General features: G+C 43.1%; 1 protein-coding gene across 5 annotated transcripts in view; it reads left to right on the top strand.

Moving 5' to 3' along the window:
• The window catches only part of LOC147269118 (C-myc promoter-binding protein-like), a 64,631-nt gene that overhangs the window by 17,374 nt on the left and 27,583 nt on the right, over window positions 1-19,674 (top strand). For 4 of the 5 annotated variants that reach the window (XM_086179683.1, XM_086179675.1, XM_086179664.1 and 1 more), the window contains exons 3-14: window positions 1,810-2,056; window positions 4,579-4,648; window positions 6,436-6,605; window positions 8,705-8,988; window positions 9,725-9,791; window positions 10,181-10,239; window positions 10,511-10,655; window positions 11,444-11,619; window positions 12,063-12,163; window positions 12,942-13,157; window positions 15,961-16,106; window positions 16,491-16,529. In XM_086179683.1, coding sequence (XP_086035809.1) covers window positions 1,810-2,056; window positions 4,579-4,648; window positions 6,436-6,605; window positions 8,705-8,988; window positions 9,725-9,791; window positions 10,181-10,239; window positions 10,511-10,655; window positions 11,444-11,619; window positions 12,063-12,163; window positions 12,942-13,157; window positions 15,961-16,106; window positions 16,491-16,529 — 1,720 coding nt within the window. The remainder of the gene's footprint in view (window positions 1-1,809; window positions 2,057-4,578; window positions 4,649-6,435; window positions 6,606-8,704; window positions 8,989-9,724; window positions 9,792-10,180; window positions 10,240-10,510; window positions 10,656-11,443; window positions 11,620-12,062; window positions 12,164-12,941; window positions 13,158-15,960; window positions 16,107-16,490; window positions 16,530-19,674) is intronic. The other variant, XM_086179693.1, reaches the window with a different exon arrangement.

Raw genomic sequence — 19,674 nt, 5'->3', positions numbered from 1 at the left:
TGTCTAAGGCAGATGGTGACAGGGCTGAGGAGGCAAATACTGGCCTCTGACACTCCAGAGCGCCGTGCTTATCAGGCGCTGATACAGAGGCGCTGCTCAGACCGTATCAGCAGCCTTTGTTTGCTGATAGCCCAGAGAGGCTGCACTTTCCACACAGTGGTAGGACTAATGAGAAGCTGAGGGGTGTGTGTGTGTGTGTGTGTGTGTGTGTGTGTGTGTGTGTGTGTGTGTGTGTGTGTGTGTGTTTTCATCTTTTATGTCCATTTTCACATATTGGTTATGTGATCATCAATTCATAAAATAATGAGTATAATCTTGGACCATCTGTGATCAAATAATTAACATTTTGTCTTTGTTTAATACAAATGACCAGGAAGCTCTGCCAGCGTCTCCTCTGGGGTTGTGAGAGCCGACATTCAACTGGCTCCTGGACTAAATTAAAGACTGTTGTATTGATCAGCTCAGAAGTTATTGGTTCTGCCCCAGAAGAAGAGGTCTCACCCTCTGAGCATGTTGTGACATACAGTCTGGTTACACTTCACCAGAGTTGCTACTGACAGCTTCTGTGAGGGCAGAAACAGGAGCAAGCTCTCAAAACATCCAGTGAATGTGACACACACACACACACACACACACACACACACACACACACACACACACACACGCACACGCTAGGAAATGCAGGTTGTTTATCTTTTTTTTAACACAAGGAGTTCACTAAATTTATAAGCATGGAGTAAAAGTAGCCATTAGCCTGCCAATTGTTTAGCTGTAAATATGCAGGAGCTCAAAAATTCAGTCTGGTGATGAGTGTCAGCGTAACTGTCAGTCAGACACTCTAGTTTCAGAGCTCTAGAGCAATCAGCATGGCGGTGTGTAATGATGAGTTGTTTAAATTGTTGCAAGAATGTTAATTTACACACAGTACATATGAGAAAAACATCTATCATTGGTGTTGTCTTTCATTTGTTTCCTTAAAAAAGAACCAAGCACTGGATCAATAAGAGTAGTTGTACTACGCAGTAACTTGCTGAAACAATACCTTCAGTTTTTACTAATACTGTATGTGAGTGTGTGAAACGGCCCCTCGTGTCATCTTTCATGGCTTTTACATCTTTTAATGTTTTCTCGTGTTCTTTCGTTGCTGTGGAGTAAAAAAGACCCCTGAACTTCCTCCACAGCCGTTTTAGCTTGATGGATTCTAATGTAAAGACCAGTTCAGGTTTGGTGACTGGTTTGATGGGGACAATCAGCACAGCACAGCTGCTCAGTTCAGAGCTGTTCTCAAAAAATGGCAAAAAAAGCCAGTTGAGTTCCACTTGAAACAATAATGGACGATAAGAGCATCACAGAGAGATGAGAGGTGTTCAGATGACTTATTTCCTGCAGTTGAATTTGATCCTGTGTTTAGTTCGCGCTCCACTTTACATTTACATACTGTTGGTGAAGAAGGGGACAGTTTGCTGTTAGTTTGGTCTAATGGTTCTTAAGGTGAGTTTGAAGTTTCACACACACACACACACACACACACACACTCCTGTATACTCTGCCTCCTAATTTCATGGGTCATAAATTGTACTGATTTTCCATGTCTTCCATTAAATTTCGGTTCATTAAGTCCAAAGCAGCCATTTATCTCTGTCATCATCTCTCTGAAAAGCTGCAATAAATGGCGGATATTATGCTTCAGCTTAGAGCTCCACCTGACTGCCCCAATGAGATCGTGACACCATTTTGTACTGATGGATTCTAGACTTGACCAATAATCACCTTGCTTGGCTGACCGCTGCATCCTGCCCCCTCCTGCAGCGTGCTGTACGAGTGGAAGGAGCGGCTGAAGCAGGGCTGCCACCTCATTCAGACCACACCCTCAGGCCGTCCAGCCAACATCAGTGGGAACTCCTCCCAGCGCATCTACATCACCTACCGCCGCGCTCCTGAGAGCCAACCGCACGCCGCCCTGGCTGTCACTGACATCTGCATCATCATCCCAAGCAAGGGAGAGACGCCTCCTCACACCTTCTGCAAGGTGGAGAAGAATCTTAACAGCAGCATGGTGAGAGAGAGAGAGAGAGAGACTCAGTGGTTGTCAGTCTATCACTGATTATTCATCGTTTTAATATCCTAACTTTAATCAAGGCAAGAAGAAAAAGAGTTTTTGGGTAATCATTTTTTTTAGAATGCATCGAATGACACACAAACAAGCCACAAGATTCCCATCAGGTAGTTTCCTGAGATTAACGTTTCATGATGCACTTCCATATTTCCCTAAAAACACATCCCAAGACAAGAAACACAGCAGAGCAGTAAATAGCAGAATAAATAGATGCATGAGCAGATAAAAAGTAGATGGCTGCAGAGGCATGTGGGCACCTTTTAATGAGCTCGTTGATCAGCATGTTTTACTTGACCAGCCCTTGATAACCAACAACCCCCTCAAGTATCTGTCCTTGTTTTCTCCCTCCACGCTGTGTGTTGGGTTACATACCCATGATGCAACTCACAACACAATCCTAGAATATGGTGAAGGTGTCTTAGAGTTCGTAAAACTAACCACGTAGATATTGTGAGAATATCATTGATGAATCAACGTTAATTTATTGATTATTGCTCAACACTGTTGTTATGGGGGGGGGGGGGTTTAAGTATTGGAACAGTATTGAGTTTTATTCTGATTTTCACCTTTAGACTCCTTTGTGATTAATAGCTTATGTAGCTGTTAAGAGTAATGCTGTAAAAATGTAAAATGTGTAACTCAAGTAGAGTAGTCAGGATGGGGAAGTCCGTACCCCAAAAATGTCAAATACTTGACATTTTGTCTTTGAATGTGCTGATCAAAAAGAAAAGTCTAGCAGGGCTGACGACGTCTTTCCCACCAGTTCCTGCATGGCATTTTCAATTTTGCAGACCTTTCCTGCTCATCTCGTCAGAGTCAGTGAAGCTCAAAATGTCAAGATGAACTTGAATCCTCATCTCCTCTCCTAAGCCTCACCCGGCTCTGGCCTCTCCACAGGGTTCTAAGGACCTGAACCAGTGACAGAAGCCTCTGGTGACTTGTCGGCAACGCAGGCGCCACGAAACTGCATTGTAGTGACGTATGAGGTCGACCTGTGCAGGACAGAGCTGATACTCTCGTGCAGCTTTTTATCTGATTCTGCTGTTAATTGTGGTTCTTCAGTAATTGGGATGTGTTTATATATGTATATATATATATGTAGATATGTATGTATATGTATGTGTGTGTGTGTGTGTGTGTGTGTGTATATATATATATATATATATATATATCTGTGATTGAAATTATGTGGGTCACAATAGTAGTGATAGTAACAGTGTTATTTTAAACTTCTACAGACCAGTTTTCTGAATAAATTGGCCAATTTTGTATTTTTGAACATAATTCTAATTGAAACGTAAAAGTGATCCGCCAGACATGATGAATTTTCACCTGGAGATTTATTTTTAATGACATGACACCTACATGTTATCCTTAACGTTTAACATTAGGGAGGGGTTGTCACAAGTGTTATACTGCTGAGAAGGAGTGAAGGCATGTTTCTGAGTTCCATCCACTGGCTTCATGATTCAGAACAAAGCTGCAGCCTGAATCTCAGAGCTTGTGCTGTGCCCATTTTTGAAATACCGTATAAGAGTCTGTCAGCTCGGTTCTAAATTTGGCATTTCATAGAGCGGGCAACCCCCGTGTGTGGCTGCAGATGTGTTCTAAAAGCTCCGCTAACACAGAGAAAGTGTGCCAGCGAGTCATCACAAGCAGTATGTAAATCTTCAGACACCTTTGGGCCATGAAGGAGAAATTTAGACTCCCACTATAAATTGTGGTGCGATGGATGAGGGAGCCAAGAGGAACATTTTAATTTATCAGAGCAGCACTCTTCTGTCAAACGGCTAGTTGTGGAGGATAGAATGCCTGCGTTAGCTGCCAACAACCAGACCTGTGATTGTGTCCTATCTATTGCTGCTTTCAAATGTTTCACTGGTGAAATAAAGACAAAACTGAAGGCATTCATTTTTGTTTGGAGGAAGGAAACCTAGAGTCTGTACGGTACGGTTTAGCTGATGTCTGACCTAAATCTCAGCTGTCCATTAACACTTTAGCTTTGTACCACCTTAAAATCAGAGAGGATCAGAAAGTTGATGCCAAAACATGATCTAAAAAGCGTACACACTCCACCACATGTGTATGTGTATGTACATCTAAGCACTGGACACCGACCGGCCCACACAGCCCCAGTAGCAGGCCCCTGGTGCATCATTGGCCTCTGACCTGCTGTTAGCTACAGTTAGGCTGATTATATAGCTGCTCCTAGTTCATCGATCAGTTGTTGCAGCTCGAATTTGAAAATTGAGAAGGAGTAACAGGACCATCAAATTATTCCTGGAGGACTCCCCTCCTCTGTCCGGGTATGGACCGGCACCGTGACCCACATTTGACACCCTTGGTGGAGTTACCGGACCACTGATCCAAATTTCTTTTCGCTGGAGGTGTTGCATCTTGTTTCTGAGTGTAACTGTCAGTGCAACCCATTCGCTAAAGGTTCCATTATGTTCTTGTTTCAGTGGGGCTCCTCTGTCTACTTGTGTTATAAGAAGTCTGTGGCCAAAACCAACACAATAGCCTACAAAGCAGGTAAGCCTTCCTAATCCCAAATCTACTGGTGCACACATTCAAATCCTGACAGCCACCTCCTGTTCCTGGTGGCGTGAGAAAACAGGAGATGAGATTTCAAATAACTGTGTTGGCTCCAAATACTCCTGTCCTTCTGTGCTTCCCTAATTACCGGCTTTGTGTGTGAGAAGAACTGGAGAGTCAGGGAATGAGAGCAATTTAGCTAGAAAAAAAATCATGTGAAAACTTGTTGTTTTATGAACAGCATTTGCTGTCAAACTGATGCACAGTTCATGTCGGAGTGAAACATATTTATTACTTGGAACTTGTTACCTGTTTGTATCTGTTCGATCTGTCTATTGTTGCAAAAGGCTCTTTAGAGGGGAGGGGAGGCTGCAGAGTCAACTGTCTGGAGTCGTGCTCGCGTGCTCAGGCTTGTTGATGCCTCAGGATTGGAGTGGAGAGATAAATCTCACCAAAATGCATTCCCCATGCTAACAGTTGGAATGGTTGCCATATGCTAATGTGAGGCTCATTTCATATTAAATCAAAGTGCCTTTTTCAGTGCCAGAAACTCCGAGGAAGATCATTCTGTTATCACTGTTGGCTCAGTGCAGCTGTCTTTGGCTTCGCGTTTGATTGGCTGGCTGATGTTTTGTTGCACATGTCTTGAATACGCAGCAGACTGTGAGCGATCCTATCTGTTTCTCACTGACGCTTCACATGAGTCAGCTCAGAAAGCAGTTTATGTTTAAAAACTCCAGGAAAACCCAGTGTACGTTGTAGCTTTGGGTTTTGAAAACAAACATGCTTTTTTATGCCACATCTGACTTCATTTCTAGGCTACAGGGACACGTTGACGCAGAACCAAGCCAACTAAGACGAGAGAGCAGCAGCAGTACCCCCCGCCCCCCCGCATGTTTACCATTGGTGGAAATGCTCTCATGTGCTAACAACACATTCTAAAATGCTGGCAGAATGTGGTTTAAGTATATTTCAGTCATTGTCTCACCAGAGCTGTATGCGCGATGGTGCCAGATTGTACTGGTGAAGTATTGATGCCGACATCTTAGAATGTATACAGCAGTTTGTTATTCGTAGCTGAAAGTAAACGTCTGACAGACAGCACATATATCTGCCAAGAAGACTCAGCCAGACTTAGTACAAGGTAGAAGTACTGCGTTCGACGACTGTCACAGTGACTTTGACATTCGACCAACAAAAATCTTTTTGGTTCATCCAAGTCCGAATGGATGTTTGAGCCAAATTTGAAGAACTTTCCTCAAGATCTCCTCAGACATCTGATGGGTTTTTTCTTGAGCCTGTGCTACACCTCTACTCTCCCTCTTTGCACTGTCCTGCTGACAGGAAGTAACAAAACCTGTGATGAAGCATCTTGGGTGGTTTGAAGATTTTTCACTTGGTAGGAGTTGTGTTTTTGTAATTACAGTGTGTGTTTTCCCTGAGGCAGCTTTTGTGTGTGTTGGCAATGCTTATGGAGGGTACCATCCAAAGTTAGCTGTAAGAGAGAGTTAAGAAAGCACAAAATAAAATCCCTACTTAACTGTTTTCCTATTCCTGACAGTGAGTAATTACCTAAAGACATTATTACCAAGCAAGCAAGCACTGATTACTCATTACAAAGCATTCCAAGATTGGCTCACTAACACTATTATCATTGTGATTAGAATAGAATCAACTTACTTTGTTTCCTTTTTTTGACGTTAGCTCTTAATTGGTAATCACAGGAGGGAGGCTCCACTTAGCAACTCTCTAAATGAACTTCTCTGTTTGTCCCCCCCCATCAGGTTTATTCAGCAGGTATCCAGAGGAGGACTATGAGTCATTCCCTCTGCCAGAGTCTGTTCCTCTCTTCTGCCTTCCCATGGGGGCCACCATCGAGTGCTGGCCAACTAACACCAAATACTCCCTCCCTGTTTTCTCTACATTCGTCCTGACTGGAGCCTCAGGAGAGAAGGTGAGATGGATGAATGTATTAATTCTCTCCTCATCTTCCTCATCGGGAGGACTCACACCTCAGAGCATCATCACCAGAGGCTGCCACTGACTGTTAGACCCCATCAGCAGACTGTAACCGTCGTGTGTACAGCTGGTGTGACCACACACTCCAACACGACAGCGAGACACAAGAGAAGCAGGATGCTCTGCATGCCAGAAAGGAAAGTGGGTCAGGCAGACACGTAGCCATTGTTCAGTAAAAACCTCTCTCCTCCACGTTTACTTTTGCTGCTGATTGTAGTAACTAAAGCACATTAACTCTATGTTGTTCCTTACCAGTTCTGACATTTGAGGTTCTCACCAGGCTTTAATATATTGAGAAGTGTTCCTAATATGTTATTCATCACATTCATTTCATCTGCAGCTTACACAACATAAGGAACAAGTATATAGAGCCGTTCAACAGCACAAACACGCTAACTGCATGTTATAATCCTCATGAAGGGAGGATTTATTGCAGGGCTGTTGCGTTATGCTGCATGTGCATTATCCTCTCGTGCCAAATAAATTGGCAAGTGAGTGTATATTGTCTCTCTCCTCGTCACTCTTTGGCAGCTTTCCATAGAGACAGAGCGCTGCATCACTCTGTGAAAACCACACCCACCAGAGGGGAAAATAATCAGTGCAACCATGGGCTGGAAAACTGAACACAGCACGACTACAATGTTTGTATGAAGCTAAATCCAAGAGTTTTCACTGGATTATTATGGCTGTTAGCTGTAAAAGCCAATGAGAGCAAGACGCTCTTCTGCTGTGGGCGGGACTCATTCAGGTGTGTTCCCCTAGCAGATTAGTATCATGTGGTGAAACAATAGTGACTGAAAACAACTGAACCCCTATTGATGTTTACTGTACATAGCAGCATCTCTGCTGAAGGCAGGGGTCAGGAGCTGTCGTCTGTTCCAACCCCCCTACAGACAGTCTGCTGCTGCTGCTGAGTCAAGCGCGCGTTTTTGTGTGCGTGTGTGTGTGTGTGTGTGTGTGTGTGTGTGTGTGTGTGTGTGTGTGTGTGTGTGTGTGTGTGTGTGTGTGTGTGTGTGTGTGTGAGAGATCTCGGAAAGCCTGCTGTTGCACATGCAGAGGAATATTTGGTGAGGACAGTTTGTATGCTGACTTGTGTTTTACGGCCAAGGTCAGAGGGAGACTCAGCAGGACCCTGGCAGTCTGCAGACTCCACGATTAACAGAGCTGTCACCTGTTGACTGATGCACACACACACACACACACACACACACACACACACACACACACACACACACACATTGCTATGTTTCTTGTTAACCTCCTGTTGACCACTAATTCCCTTGAACCTAACCTTCCTCATGCATAATTTTTTTGGACTCCACACATACACACACACACACACACACACACACACACACACACACACACACACACACACACACACACACACAAACAGAAACACACACACACACACACACACACACAACATCTTTACCTTGGCTATGTTTCCAGCAGCAACAGAATGCCAAACTTGTATGGCTAATTTGTGAACACAACACACACACATATAAACACACACACATGCCTTCCATCCAGTCATCTGCAACCGCATCTCAGTGGTTCATCAATCCCTTCTGGAGAAAGGTTTTCACATTGCCTCACATTGGTGGTCTCGCAGAGCAGTTGATAAGCCAGTTCGCTTTGATCTGTGCAGGAATTGGGAAAGACTCATGTTTCTAGGAAGCAGAGGGGACTGATTTGACCTTGCTGACTGGTGTTTGACCACATCATTTAAAAACTTAACGTGGTAAAATATTTTATTTCCGTGCCTAAGCACTGCATAGGGTTGTCTTTTCATCATTTATTGCAATTATCTCTACAACTTGTGGAGAGAGCAAGTGCAGACCAGACCTTTAAATTACATTTTGTGTGTGAAATGCTTTGGGTTTTTTGAAACTTTCTCAACATCAGTGTGTAGTCAGAATGTGAGTTGTATGACCTGAATATGTCTTGAGACAGGAGCTAACGCTGTAGCTGCTGATACACTGCTATTACAGCGATGAGCTGTTGGTCCCACGTGTCTCCTGTGCTCAGGTGTACGGTGCTGCTATTCAGTTCTACGAGCCCTATCCTCAGGAGTGTCTGACCGACCAGCAGCACTCCCAGCTGGGCCTCCTCAAGCCGGACCCACACAAACCTCCCTCTTCTAACAACACAGCTGATGCCACCAAACACAGCCCCTCCACCCCCTGCTCGGTTCACACCAACAAGTGTATCTGCCTGCTGTCCCACTGGCCCTTCTTTGATGCTTTCCGCAAATTCCTCACCTTCCTCTATCGCTACTCCATCTCGGGCCCTCACGCCCTGCCCATCGAGAAGTGAGTTCTCTTGTTGTGTCCTTCATTTTCACTATCTTATCCTCTGTTTCTGACTTTGGTTCCTTCAGGCTTTTTTACAAAAAAGTCTGCTGCAAAGTCTGTGTTTGTTACATTTGATCCATTTAGTTTTGGTTCCACATTGCACTTTATGAGCCCACAAGAGAACTTTCAATGACATGATTTTCATTTTTCAGGTTGTGATAAAACAGGAAGAATTTGACCTCATTTTGTTTCCTGGGTTTTTCATAATATCTTCAGACCTGCAGCTCATTTTTGTATGACATGAACCACAGGAGGTTGTTGTAAATTGTCCAGTAGTCGGGAATGATCATGACCTAGACCACCTCTTTTGGCCAGTCCAAATCTCAGCTGATAGGTTCGGTTATATTTTGCACAAATCCGATTTCATGTGGTTTTTGCCTGTGCAGATTGACTTAAATGAATCGAATTCTGATTTGGGCTGCCAGTCTGAACAAGACCTGTGTCTTGTTAAAAAGCTTTGCCATCTTGTGGGTTTTTTTTTTTTTTTGTGTGTGTGTGTGTGATTCCTTTAAAATCTACCATTTTAGCACAGGTCTGTACCATTTGTTGACAACTAACTTGATTAAAAGGTAACATCTGTCTGGTACTCCACATTTACACAGTTATCCTAAAAAAGACTTGAATTGATGAATTATGTAGCCGCCCACTGCTGATATTTTTGGCCTCACGCGTCCCTAATTCTTCTTCTTCCCAGGCACATTTCTCATTTTATGCACAAGGTTCCCTTCCCATCCTCTCAGAGGCCTCGCATCCTTGTTCAGGTACGCTCCCTCTGATGTTGTGCAGCGAAATGATGCAGCTGGATAATGTTCAATGTTGTTGCATTGGAACTGTTATATAATTGCCTCAGGGGGTAAACATTGATTTATCATTCTATCAGAGTGTCTAAAGGTCCGTTGAAAACATTTTAATTCAATGGTATAAATATTTCCTTTAAAGTAATTCATTGTTCAGACATTTGATGACCCAAACTAACTCAATCAACCATCGTCCTTCAAAAACCTCTTGCTGCTTACCCTATATCTACCTGCAATGCTTGACTGAGAAAAAGACAGGAAAAATCAGTCTCACATTTTGATAAAAAGATACCGTGTACATGATTCTTTTTTGCTGACTAGTTTTGAGATCTCACTATCTCAATTTTCTTCAGCTCTCCCCTCACGACAGCCTGATGCTTAGCCAGCCGGTGTCCTCTCCGCTACCACTCAGGTAAAAGCAGCCTCGGAATAAGATCCAGGTGATACTTTGTGACATTGAATTTGTGCTCAGACCTGAAGTGATGTCACATTGACACAAAGATGTGGTGGATGCGCTGATTTGATATGTTGAAGTCTCTTCAATATGTTTTCAGTGAATAGGTCTGTCTTTTATATAGTCTTAATTGTGTTTGAACTTCCATTATATGCTTGAAAATATCAGATTTGTAAGACAATGACATCATTGGTACCGGGGAAGTGACTCTTCTTCTTCTCCTCCGTAGTGGCGGTCGATTCTCCACTCTGCTACAGAACCTCGGTCCAGAGAACGCTGTCACTCTGCTGGTGTTTGCTGTCACTGAACACAAGATTCTGGTTCACTCATTGCGACCCGCCGTGCTGACCAGTGTCACTGAGGCTCTGGTGTCCGTAAGTTACAACTCTCAGCTGCATTCATTTAGCAGAGAGGTGCAGGACTGAGTCCTAAAGCCCGGAGCTAAGTTAGCATCGATTAACGTCCGGTTCCGTCATTTCAACAAGGTTTTTCTTTTATGATGTTTGAAATAATATCTGTGGTTCACAACAGCTTGAAATTTGAGCTGTGTCATAAAATATCTCAGTAAATACCATTCTTGGGAATTTTGAGGTTTTTATGCGTCTTAAAAACAATGTGTGCATCTCACTGAAAACAAAAGAAGCATGATGTTGTTGACATGTCATTCATTGGGGGCGTTCATAGCACGTTAGCTTTGTACTCCTAACAATAGAAGTCATGCTTCAAAAATCATTAAAAGGTTGTTCATTTGTGAAAATATGTAAGTTTGCCACACAATTTTGTTTTCTGCAATAATACAAAAATCCAGTGGCTTTTAGTGGAGAGAGCCCATGGTGATACTAACTTCTAGGTTGGACTACAACACCGTCCCAGTTGGATTCTGTTCTCCCTCCAACGACACTGGTATATCCGCACTTCATCATCCTGGCTTCACCTTTTTTCTGCTCATGTAAATGCTTGTTATGTTCCCTTACTTTGAGTTTTATCAGATGGAGAGAAGGTGATATTCTGTGTGCAACCAGATTCATTTGTGTCATTCAGAGTTGCTTTTGTGATATATCTTTTTATTCAGTACAGCTTGTTTCTCCTTGAAACGAAAGAAAAAAAATCAAGATCTAACTTTTCAAAGTCATGGAAGTTTCTTCATCCTCCTCATCCTCAGATGATCTTCCCCTTCCACTGGCCATGCCCGTATATTCCTCTGTGCCCGCTGGCACTGGCGGATGTATTGAGCGCCCCATGTCCATTCATTGTAGGCGTGGACTCTCGCTACTTTGACCTCTATGACCCCCCTCCAGATGTCAGCTGTGTGGACCTGGACACAAACACCATCTTCCAGTAAGTGTGAGCTCTTCACTAGAGACACGCTAGTAGAACAGTATGTGTCTTCTCTTCACTTGTCATAATGAGTGTCTTCTACTGTAGTCGATGTGTGGAACAGCAGGGCGAGTGGCGGTAAGTGCTACATATGCCGTGCAGCATTCCATTTTTTCACCCCCATACCACATAAGTGCCAGATCAGGAGTTCTAAGTTTAGAGAGCAGGCCACTTTTCTGCAGCTGGGGTGGAAATGGTTATTTTTGTAGTGTCAGACTTGTTTCAACATGAGGAGAATGCAATTTTCTGGTTTGTCAGGTAAGGTCAGTGATGGTTCACATCACTTTTGGCCTCATTACCGGTCAGACACAGGGTGGTCTGAACTCCCCCGGCCCAAGTGCGGTGCATGTTGGTTTTGGCCTCCCGGCCCCTTTCAAGCTCAGAGTACGCCTTTGCTTTTGCAGTAATGAAGATAAGCGAGCCCTCACATGGAAGATCCTGCCAAAGAAAGCCTGTAAAAACCTAATGAATGTGCTGAGCAACCTCCACCAGCAGCTGGTCGACGGTGAGTACTCAGCTGATACGTCACTTCAATTCACAAGAACTTCATTTGTCCCAGAGGGGCAATTACAATGCAACACGGAGTCCTGTGAAAAATTAAAGATTTCTTAATGATCTGTTCTCTGTGTATGATAATGTCCACCTTAAGGGGATTGAATGGTTCCTGCTACCTTGTTTTCAGTTAAATAGCAGTTGATGAAACTGAGCAGCAGGTCACAAAAGCACCTGAAGAGCATTTATCTCCATTTTGCTCGTTTTGACACTGAATGTAATCAAACGGAAAAAGAAAATATGCGGCTAATTAAGCTCCTTAAAGCGTGTCATGCTTCATTCATCATGTTTACTTTTTTTTATTCTGCTGTCTTCACAGTTCTGCTCTCCATTCCTCCAATTGAGAGCCGACAATAATCCCATCATAGCATCATTTCCGTATTATCCTTCTGCCCTGGTGCTCATTGTAATATCGTCAACTTTCTCTCGTATTTGCTGTGCAGACTAACTGTGAGGGCTGCTGCCTATTGAGCTGTAAATTGAATAAATGGATTTTCTGAATCAGTGAAGTTGAAAATCTACAGGGTTGCTGCCACAAGTGCTGAATATTGATATCCCTGCCAGTGGTTTTAGTCCAGACACTGAAGCCACATAGGACTGAGTTTTCGTCCGTCATTATGAATACTTGCTTCAACACCAAAATCTAAATGATGCAGTATTTTTAGCAGCATTTGAAGGTTTTGACCCGCCATGATATTTCTACTATGTCAAACTTGTGCGTGTGTCTTCAGGTCAGTACCGGCCCGATGGGCTGCTGGAGCTGAGCATGAGCGATTCATCAGAGCTGAGCTGCGGGAAGAGTCTACATACGGTGGAGCTGGAGATCCAGGAAGCCTTCCTGCGCTTCATGGCAGCCATCTTGAAAGGCTACCGCTCCTTCTTGCGACCAATCACCCAGGCACCCTCTGAGAAAGCCACAGACGCTAGCTCCCTTTTTGACCTGCAAGGTACCACACAGTATGATACCCTCTTGTAGGTAAACCTCCATCAGTTTGCAGCCGATCCACCCAAAACTCTAACCTGACAAGTCCAGTGTTGACTGTTGTTATGATGCATTTTCTGTTAATAACAATATGTTAACAGAACTATAGACCATTTTATGCTCCCCTCTTTCATTCCCAGTAGCCAGAACATTCAGGGTAAACACCAAGTAGTCCAACAAACAATTCAGTTAGGGATAATATTGTTGGTTTATTGCTGTATTTCCATATTGTTTAGAAAAAAGCCTCTTGCCATGAGTCTCATTTAAAGTCATAAACTAACAGAATCTCATCAGACAGAACATAGGAATCTTTTAACAGACTCCCCTTTGATTGCCAATCTGTAAAATGAATGTAAAGTGAGGTAAGATTACCTCCCACAGTCAAAAAATATGTTTCTGTCACAAGGCTTGTAAAACACTAAAATCATCTCTTGTAAATGGAATGTTTTTCTTTTCAGAATAAACCCATTTATGGAGAGAATCTTGATTAGGCTGATTAAAAAGAAAATGATTTGTGGAGTAATGCTGCTATCGCTGAGGAGCATGCAGTGCTGCCAGTGTATAATGGCTCGACAGGCTTGTGACAGCCTCAGTGTTTGAGTGAAATAAATGCTTTCAGTCTTTACTGCAAACATCTGGAAATCACATTGGGGATGACATCTCATCTGCTTTCAATTCTTTTGATTATTATTAAACTCTATGTCCTCGGGACCAAAAGCTTCATCTCCAATCGAGTTGATTTAAAAGGGGAATCAGTGAATCAGATCAGTTTATCATCCAAAAAAAGTGGGTATTGTGCCACTTTTGAATGATTATTTAGTCTCCAGCCAGGCTGTGACGCTAGTAAGAGCTGCAGTTGTGCCTTAAGTTCATGATTAGCCCTCGAGAGGCTACAGATACACAAACTAATACTGCGTCATCTGCAGCATCTTCCTCTCTACAGCTGGCCAGCCTCAGAAACAGATGGTGTTGTTTAAAACATGAGCTCTCGTAAGTGTCCATTGATTCCAACTGTGAATTCATAGACGCACAGACCCTGGACGGCTGCGCTGCTGTGGAGAAGATGCTGGGTTCAAGGCACTTTGCTCACTGAGGGTTTGTCAGTTAGCGCTGCAGCTGCTAAAAGCTCCCGAGGCTTCAGTCTGACCTCTGGACTTAGGGGTCAATGAAAGATGGGTCACATCATTGCTGAAATGTAATGAACGTTGAATCCTACTAGTTGAAACCTTTCTGAGCACTACGAGAAATTTATGTTCACATTGGCTTGAGATTATGTTGCAGCGTTTTGATATTTCTACGGAGATTTGTACTTGGAGGAGGGAGCAGATCTCATCTGAAGGACTGTTGTATAGACGCTCTGGAACCTTTAACTCCATGACAGCCGGGACAAACCCGTCTGCCGAGGAAATTTCCGTGACTTTATCAGATCATTGAAAAGGACCCTGACGTGAGATAATAATTAATTATGATGATTAATTTTTCCTGTTTGTAAATGAAAACATAAATTTGCATTTTGAACCAATTGTCTTGCGATAATGTGTAATGATGACGTTATGTCCAGTTAACAAAGCTTGTCATCTTGTGTATCTCATTGTAACCAGATAAATTGTGTCGTGAAATCGGGAGAGTAACTCCTAATCACAAGATCATTATCTTGTTATCTTGACAAAACGCCTGTTCGTTGCGTCGTCATCTCAAGTTGTTCATCTTGTGATGACGATTTATTATCCTGATAGCCCAAGATAACAAAACGGTTCATCTTGTTGTGCTGATAACTGATGAAATTCTCCTGTCATGTGATAATTAACTCATAACTTTGAGAAAACACTCGTTAACTCAAAGTTAGTTCGTTGCCCAGTTATCACAAGTTGAAATGATATTGATCTTGTGATAATGGGTTATTATTTCACTTGACAAGATAACAAGCTTAATGGTCTTTTGGTAACATAACGGGAAGTATTTACAAGTACGGCTTTTCTCTGCTTCTGTACTATGTTGCTATTGTGTGTGTTGGCAAAAACAGCAATGGTGTGTTTTGTTCTTTTAGGCTGAAGCTTCATGTCGGTTAGGAGATTGTTTAGTGTTCAAACTGACCCCACAAATGACTGCAACAGCAGGATTGGATTATTTACAGTGATTTTACACAAAGGAAAACAAATTCCACCTCATAGATGATAAAACATTGTCCAATGATGGTTGTAAAAATAACACTTTTCGCCAATTCCTTATTTAGATTGTATGGAACCTGCATCGGAGAAAGACGCTAGTGGCTGCACAGTGATGGGAGTTGGGAGTGTTTGGTCAAGAGTGAATTGGTGATCCATATTGCACGCAGGCAGCGTCAGGACTGAAATATTAATCATCCGTAGGAAGTGTTTCTCCCCACCAGGGACCCACATCGGTGCCGGACTTCCTCTTCTCGCTCGTCCTTCCTGCTCTCAGTCTCACTGCAGCAGACGCTTGATAGTCACTTAGGCTGCTTCCAGCATCTCTGCACCGCAGCTCTAATTGACCATTACACTAATGATACTGGGCTGGCTTGTGATATCAAAAGCAGAACAAAAACAAGTCATATATACTGTATATAAGGCCATTAGAGGTAATCGCACACCTCGGGAAGACGTCTTTAATTGCTCCTGTGAAATGTCTTTTAGTAAATGAAATGAGCTGAGCGTTTCCAAAGAAATGTACAGACAAAGACTTTTATGTGAGCTATGAAGAAGATTCACGTGCCACTTACCGAGGCTAATGTCAACTATTTTCTGCAGGGTTCTTGAAGAGCCGCGACCGCTCACACCAGAAGTTCTACTCTCTGATGACCAAAACTCAGATGTTCATCCGCTTCATCGAGGAGTGCTCCTTTGTCAGCGATAAAGACGCCAGCCTGGCCTTCTTCGACGACTGTGTAGACAAAGTGAGCTTCTTATTTCATCATATATGACTTGCTTTGTATTTTAGGTGTGAGTCAGTGGAAACTAAAGCAACAAAGCTACCTACGCTGAGGGTGTGCAGCAGGTGTAGTCACTAAAATGGTACATTCTGCAGCCAATACCCCACTAACAGTCAGCATATGTTCACAGATGACATAGCCACGGCGTTGGGCTCCTCTCTTCCAGCTTTCCTCTTTGATTTTACGCTCATCTTAGTCGTACGTTCTGCTTCTCTCACCAGACCCCTCAGTGTTGTAGTACTGGTTGTTTCCACTCTTTCCTGTGTTACATGAATAAACCCGCTTCTCCAGTCTTCCAATTTCTTGAGTTGTTCTCTCTCTTTCCCTTCTGCCTCTGTTTGCGAGCAGCTCTACAGCTCAGAGCGGAGTGCAGACAAAGGAGGAAAGGTAAGTTGACTATTTAGTAAGTTCTTACCTCTTCCCTTACTGGGTTTGTAGTACATGTACTCCTATGTTACTTCCTCCATCTCTGTTTGCTGTTTAACTTTCTGGTTTAACACCGCAGGGGGGATATGATTTCGGCATTTTTAAAGTCCTCTTTTAGTCGGACTGACATGATAATTTGGTGTATTTGCTGTAAATCCAGATGGGGGATTATAACATGGTGAAAAAAGATACTTAAACAGTCTCTAAACAAAATGAGTTTGACATCTTCTTGAAATTAGACGGCTGGAATAGTCACTGTCCACATTAGATCTGCTGAAAAAAATGAGTCAGGAAGTAGTAAAAGTTCAGTCCCATTTAAAACCTCTGTGCTCATTTTCTCAAGATTGCCGTCCTCATGTCTAACGTGAGCCAGAGCTTTGAGCGCCTCAGTGGTTTCTGAAACTGGAGGTTGCTTTATTTGTTTTTTTAAAATTCCCTTTATGCTTATATTTCCTCATGTGTCGAAGCCATGGTGAGGATGTAATGTACCTTCTGTGGTCCGCTAGGAGCATTTTGAGAGGTTTGACCCCACTTGCAACCCTGTCAGACTGTGTTTACTTGTTGAAGGTTAAATTTTGTGTGTTTGCAGTTTTAAAGTCCACACAGTCCATCAGCTCCCTGCTTACGTTAGTGGGTCAGTGGTTTCTGCAGGTGACATTTGTTATAGACTCTGAAATAGACTTAGCTGCCCTTGGTTGACGTATTTGTGTGCGTGTGTGTGTGTGTGTGTGTGAGTGTGAGTGTGAGTGTGTGTGTGTGAGTGAGTGAAGCAGCATCCCCTCCAAGCATTCCCAGGCCTGAGGCGCGGAGCGGCCGGGTCTCCTTGTCCTCCCTGTGTGTCAGCTCCACGGGCGATTAAATCCTCCGAATGTCTGTCGGCACTGTGGCTGGTTTACATTATCTACTCTCTGGGAAAAAGAGAGCACACTGCACCACTCAGCAAACACACCCACACACTCACACACACATTCACACTCACACACGTACAAAAACATCCCACTCTACCACACACAAACTCACACATACAGCACTTACATATAGAAAGAAAAGAGTGAGACGTATTGATCCCCGAGGGGGAAGTTGTACCTCACAGCAGCAGCAACACTAATTACTAATTGAGGGGAACAACATGAGAGCTAATCAGACAAAGGTTGTTTATTGAACAATATATCAGGACCGGCTGTGACATATGATGATTATATCACAGCTAAGGGGCCATGTCGCCCCAACGCTCACCAACGTGGGAAAGTGAAACTTTGAAAAAGAACATTTAAAGTTTCATTCAGTTGTTGTATAAAAATGCACACAATGATTATATATAATCTATATTTTTACATCCCTTGATCATACAGGCTTGTTTGTTTGCTGTTTATCAGCAAAAAACACAACTGTTGTCTGTAGTTGGTTAATTGTTGTCGCTCTCATCGAATCGTGACAGTATGAACAGGGGGGCTGAGTATGAAACTAACCAACATACTAAATATTCAGATTCAGGTTCACTTTATTGTCATTGTACGAACGAAAGGGAAGGTGCAGGCTTTGCAGTGCAGAAAAAAAAAACATATAAAACAATGTGGCGAAGAATATACAGGCTTAGGCAGCACGGTGGTGCAGTGGTCAGCACTGTCGCCTCACAGCAAGAAGGTTCCAGGTTCGAGCCAAAGACATCAAGAGGGGACGAGGCTGACTGATACTCTAAATTGACCGTAGGTGTGACTGTGAGTGTGAATGGTTGTCTGTCTATATGTGTTGGTCCTGTGATGAACTGGCGACCTGTCCAGGGTGAAAGCCGCTAGTATAGGCTCCAGCCCCCCCGCGACCCTTAACAGGAATAAGCGGAAGAAAATGGATGGATGGATGGATGGAATATACAGACTTACAAAGTCTAGGGAAAGGCATACTGTATACATAAACAAAGTTTTCTAAATATATAAATAGAGAGGTGGGTGCAAAAGCCGTGTGAATTGCACTGACAGTGGATATTTTACAGTGGTAGTGAGAGTTGCATGACATAGATATGTTGCATTATTTTGTTGAGGAAGCATTTATGACTCTGACAGCAGTTGGGAAGAAACTGTTCCTCAGTCTGTTTGTCCTAGTTTTGATGGCCCTGTACCGTCTGCCTCACGGCAGTGGCTCAAACTAGATACAGTCATGGCATCAAAAGAATCAATTCAGTGCCAAATTTCATTACTTTAGTAAATCATCAGACTTTTCTTATGTTTGTAAAACTCCTTCTTGAGGAACAAATGCCAGTGAGCTGTAAAAGAAAACTCGTAATTCGATAAATTAAGTGTAATTAGAGTGGTTTTGTCTGAACATGTAAGCGCACCTGCCAGCCTTCAGAAAGGGTGAACCACTAGATTTTTGGTTTGCTTTTTTGCGTGTAGTGCATGAAAATGTAGATATATTAAATTTCAGCACTGTTGAGCTCACAACCATTGATGCTGTTGCACAGATGTGAGGCTTGAATCATCATGGATCCTCTCTGTTTGCCATGACCTTGTTAAGACCCTATTAGAATCAGGAGGAGACTCAACACTTGACTGTAACACCGAGTCTGCAGTATGTAGTCGCGACTGTTGCCACTCTGTAATTTTACCTTTTATTAATTCGCAGCACTAATTCATCGCTTCGAAAATGAAGACTGTATCAGTCTGACAGACTGCTGTGGAGAATGTGAGGCAGGGAAATTTCTGTTCATTTCTCCCAGTAGCATTTCAGGATTCGCTGCAGCGTGTGCACTCAGTTTTATATCACCCATCTTCTCCCCTCATGCTAGAGCTAACGCTAACATTTGACCGCAGTAGAACTGATGAATACCAAAAGTTACCCCCTCAAAATTGTAGTTGCAGATTTAGTTGCATTGCCACTCCAGTTGCAGTGACAATGAAAGATGTGCCCATGCTGTTCAAAATGGACAGGGGTGAGCAGGTGGGTGAGGGAGGGAGGAACATGGACATCTTCTCGATTCAGTTGACATCATCGGTGTCTAAGCGTCAGCTTTCCCCAGCCACATAGACGAGTCGCTCTTGTCTCACTTGTCTCCTCCGTTGTTTTTCTGTCTGATGTGATGAACTGACAGCAGACAGGCTTGTCAGATAAA

Source organism: Aulostomus chinensis, chromosome 2 (assembly GCF_037954235.1).
Source record: "Aulostomus chinensis isolate RoL2024-O1b breed Wild chromosome 2, RoL_Achi_v1.0, whole genome shotgun sequence".
NCBI classification, from domain to species: Eukaryota; Metazoa; Chordata; class Actinopteri; order Syngnathiformes; family Aulostomidae; genus Aulostomus; species Aulostomus chinensis.
The sequence above is the reverse complement of the archived record's forward strand: the minus strand, read 5'-3'. Positions and strand labels throughout refer to the sequence as shown.